Genomic DNA, 2,403 nt, shown 5'->3' on the forward strand with positions numbered 1-2,403 from the left:
GTCAGCAGGAGCGGTGGTGACCCTGCAGAAGCCGAAGCCCGAGGTCTGGCGCCCCCCGAGCCCAGCACGCAAGTCCTGGGAGTGGGTGAGTGTCCCTGCGCTAGGAATTGGGGTTGGGAGGGACCCACACCCCTGTGACCGCATTTAAAGCCCAGATTCCTCACGCCGACTCTCTCCAAGGCTATTTTAAAAGCGGGAGCATCTTACAGCATCTTACAGTGCCTGTCACTTCTGTGACGCTCCCCGGAGGAGCTGTCTTGCTCTGTTACGTCCCTGGTGCTTAGGCGGAAACAGTACTCAGGCATTCTTCTTTTGTTTTTTTAAAGCATAGCGTTTCAGCACTGAGTTCTACCTTCAGCCGGTTTCTTTTTTTTTTTTTTTAAGAATTTTTAAGATTTAAATAATTTAAAAAAAAATTTCTTAATGTTTATTTATTTTTGAGAGATGGAGACAGAGCATGATTGGTTGGGGGTGGGGGCGGCACAGAGAGAGAGGGAGACAGAATTCAAAGCAGGCTCCAGGCTCTGAGCTGTCAGCACAGAGCCTGACACCGGGCTTGAACCCACGACCTATGAGATCATGACCTGAGCTGAAGTCGGACACTCAACCGACTGAGCCCCCCAGGCGCCCCTTCAGTGTTCTTGAATAATGGACATAAGCCTCCCGTCCAGTTTTGTAACTTATTGCCCCTCCCCCCTTTAAAAAATTAATGTCAAGAACTTAATGAAACTGCAGATTTGCCCTGCAGGCCGTGTTTGAGCTGCTGGTTTCTGCAGAACGTTTTGCTGCCCAAACGCCAGTGGAGTCTGTTTTCTGGGCAACCTGTCGTCCCCACCTCTCTCTCGTTGGTGGCTCTTTCTGCCGTGGATGCGTCAGTTTGAACGTGCTCAGGTTCCACTGTAAATGCGCGGAACAGAGTTAGGGGTCTCCTAATCCCGTGTCCCACTCTGGCCACCTGCCAGGTCACTTCCCTTCTCGAACCAACTTACAGACGCTGCTCGCGCCCCACCGCCCTGTGCTCTTCTGCCAGCGCCGTGCGGGCCCCGCACTCCATCTGGAAGGCGTGACTCCGCGGTCCCAGCGCCCCACTGGCGACTCCCACTGGCATTCTGTGGCTTCTGTCCCATTGCCTTCTTGGTGGCATTTGAAGCTTCTGGAAATCCTGTAATTAGCTTGTGGGCCTGTGCCTGCTGGGTTTTCTTCCTTCCCGGTCACCTGCCCGCTCCTGTCTCCACTGATGCCCTTTCTTGAGATTGGCCTGAGCCCCTCACTCTGGCAGAACCCCCATCCCAGCCCCAGTCTGGGTATGTCTGTCGCCTGTCGGCCTCTCTTCTTGAAGACTGTCTAAACTCGGCAAATCTAAACTGAAGAGGTCACCGCAGCAGAATTCCCGTTGGCTCAAGGCCCACTCCCATCTTCCCTATAGAATGAGCCGGAAACCCAGCCCCTCCTGCCCTGCTCACGCGCAGGATGTCGCCCTCCTGTGGCTTTGCCTCCCTTCATCCCTTGTGTGGCTCTGCCCCCATGCGCTGCCGCACCCTTACGATACCAGCCCCGCCCGCACTGACCCCCACCATCAGAACAGACCCCCACTTTCACCCGAGCTGTCTACACCGGCTCTCCTCCTGGTAGCAGTTAGCCAGTGGGGTAATGACAGGTTTGTAACTGGTCCTAAACCCCCATCTCCTGCCGGCCCTGGCCTGCAGCCTCTGTCCGCCCTCCCCAGCCCTCACCCGGCACCGTGCCTGCTCCAGTTGTCTGTAAAATGGGTTGATTCCCACAGGGAAAACTGGTGGTCATTCAAAGTAGAACTAGAAAGGGGCGCCTAGGGGGCTCAGTCAGTTAAGCGTCCAACTTTGGCTCAGGTCATGATCTCGCCTTTCACGAGTTCGAGCCCCTGCATTGGGCTCTGTGCTGACAGCTCAGAGCTTGGAGCCTGCTTTGGAGTCTGTCTCCCTCTCTCTCTCTGCCCCTCCCCCGCTCTCACTCTCTGTCTCTCAAAAATAAACACTAACAGCAATTTTTCTTAATAAATAAAATTTTGATTGAGATTTCCTTTTTTTGCTTTTAGATTCAAAAAGCAACGACGATGGGTCTTTATTTCAGGAAGATGTGGTTGCTGGGGCCTTCCTGGTAAGACCTGCCTTTTGTGATGAAGGGAGTGAGCCAGGGCCGGGGGAGGGCGAGGGGAGGGGCGTGTGTGCACCCCCATTGCCTCTGCCTTTTCCTGAACTCCTCTTGGGAGGCTCGCTCTTGGCTGACGCCACCCCTCCCGTCTCTGGTCCTCCCTTCAGATTCCTTAAGGCAGCAGTGGGCTCCTTGCCGTCTAGCACGCGGCAGCCCTTACTGCCTCCAGTTCAAGCCGGATTTCCTGAACTCGCATACACATCGGGGGGTGTTCCC

General features: G+C 54.9%; 1 protein-coding gene across 1 annotated transcript in view; it reads left to right on the forward strand.

Annotated features, from left to right (window-relative positions):
* Window positions 1–2,403, forward strand: part of HJURP (Holliday junction recognition protein) — a 15,554-nt gene that overhangs the window by 3,323 nt on the left and 9,828 nt on the right. Inside the window, exons 4-5 of the mRNA XM_029932859.1 lie at window positions 6–85; window positions 2,072–2,133. Coding sequence (XP_029788719.1) covers window positions 6–85; window positions 2,072–2,133 — 142 coding nt within the window. The remainder of the gene's footprint in view (window positions 1–5; window positions 86–2,071; window positions 2,134–2,403) is intronic.

This window comes from Suricata suricatta, chromosome 3 (assembly GCF_006229205.1).
Source record: "Suricata suricatta isolate VVHF042 chromosome 3, meerkat_22Aug2017_6uvM2_HiC, whole genome shotgun sequence".
Lineage (NCBI taxonomy): Eukaryota > Metazoa > Chordata > Mammalia > Carnivora > Herpestidae > Suricata > Suricata suricatta.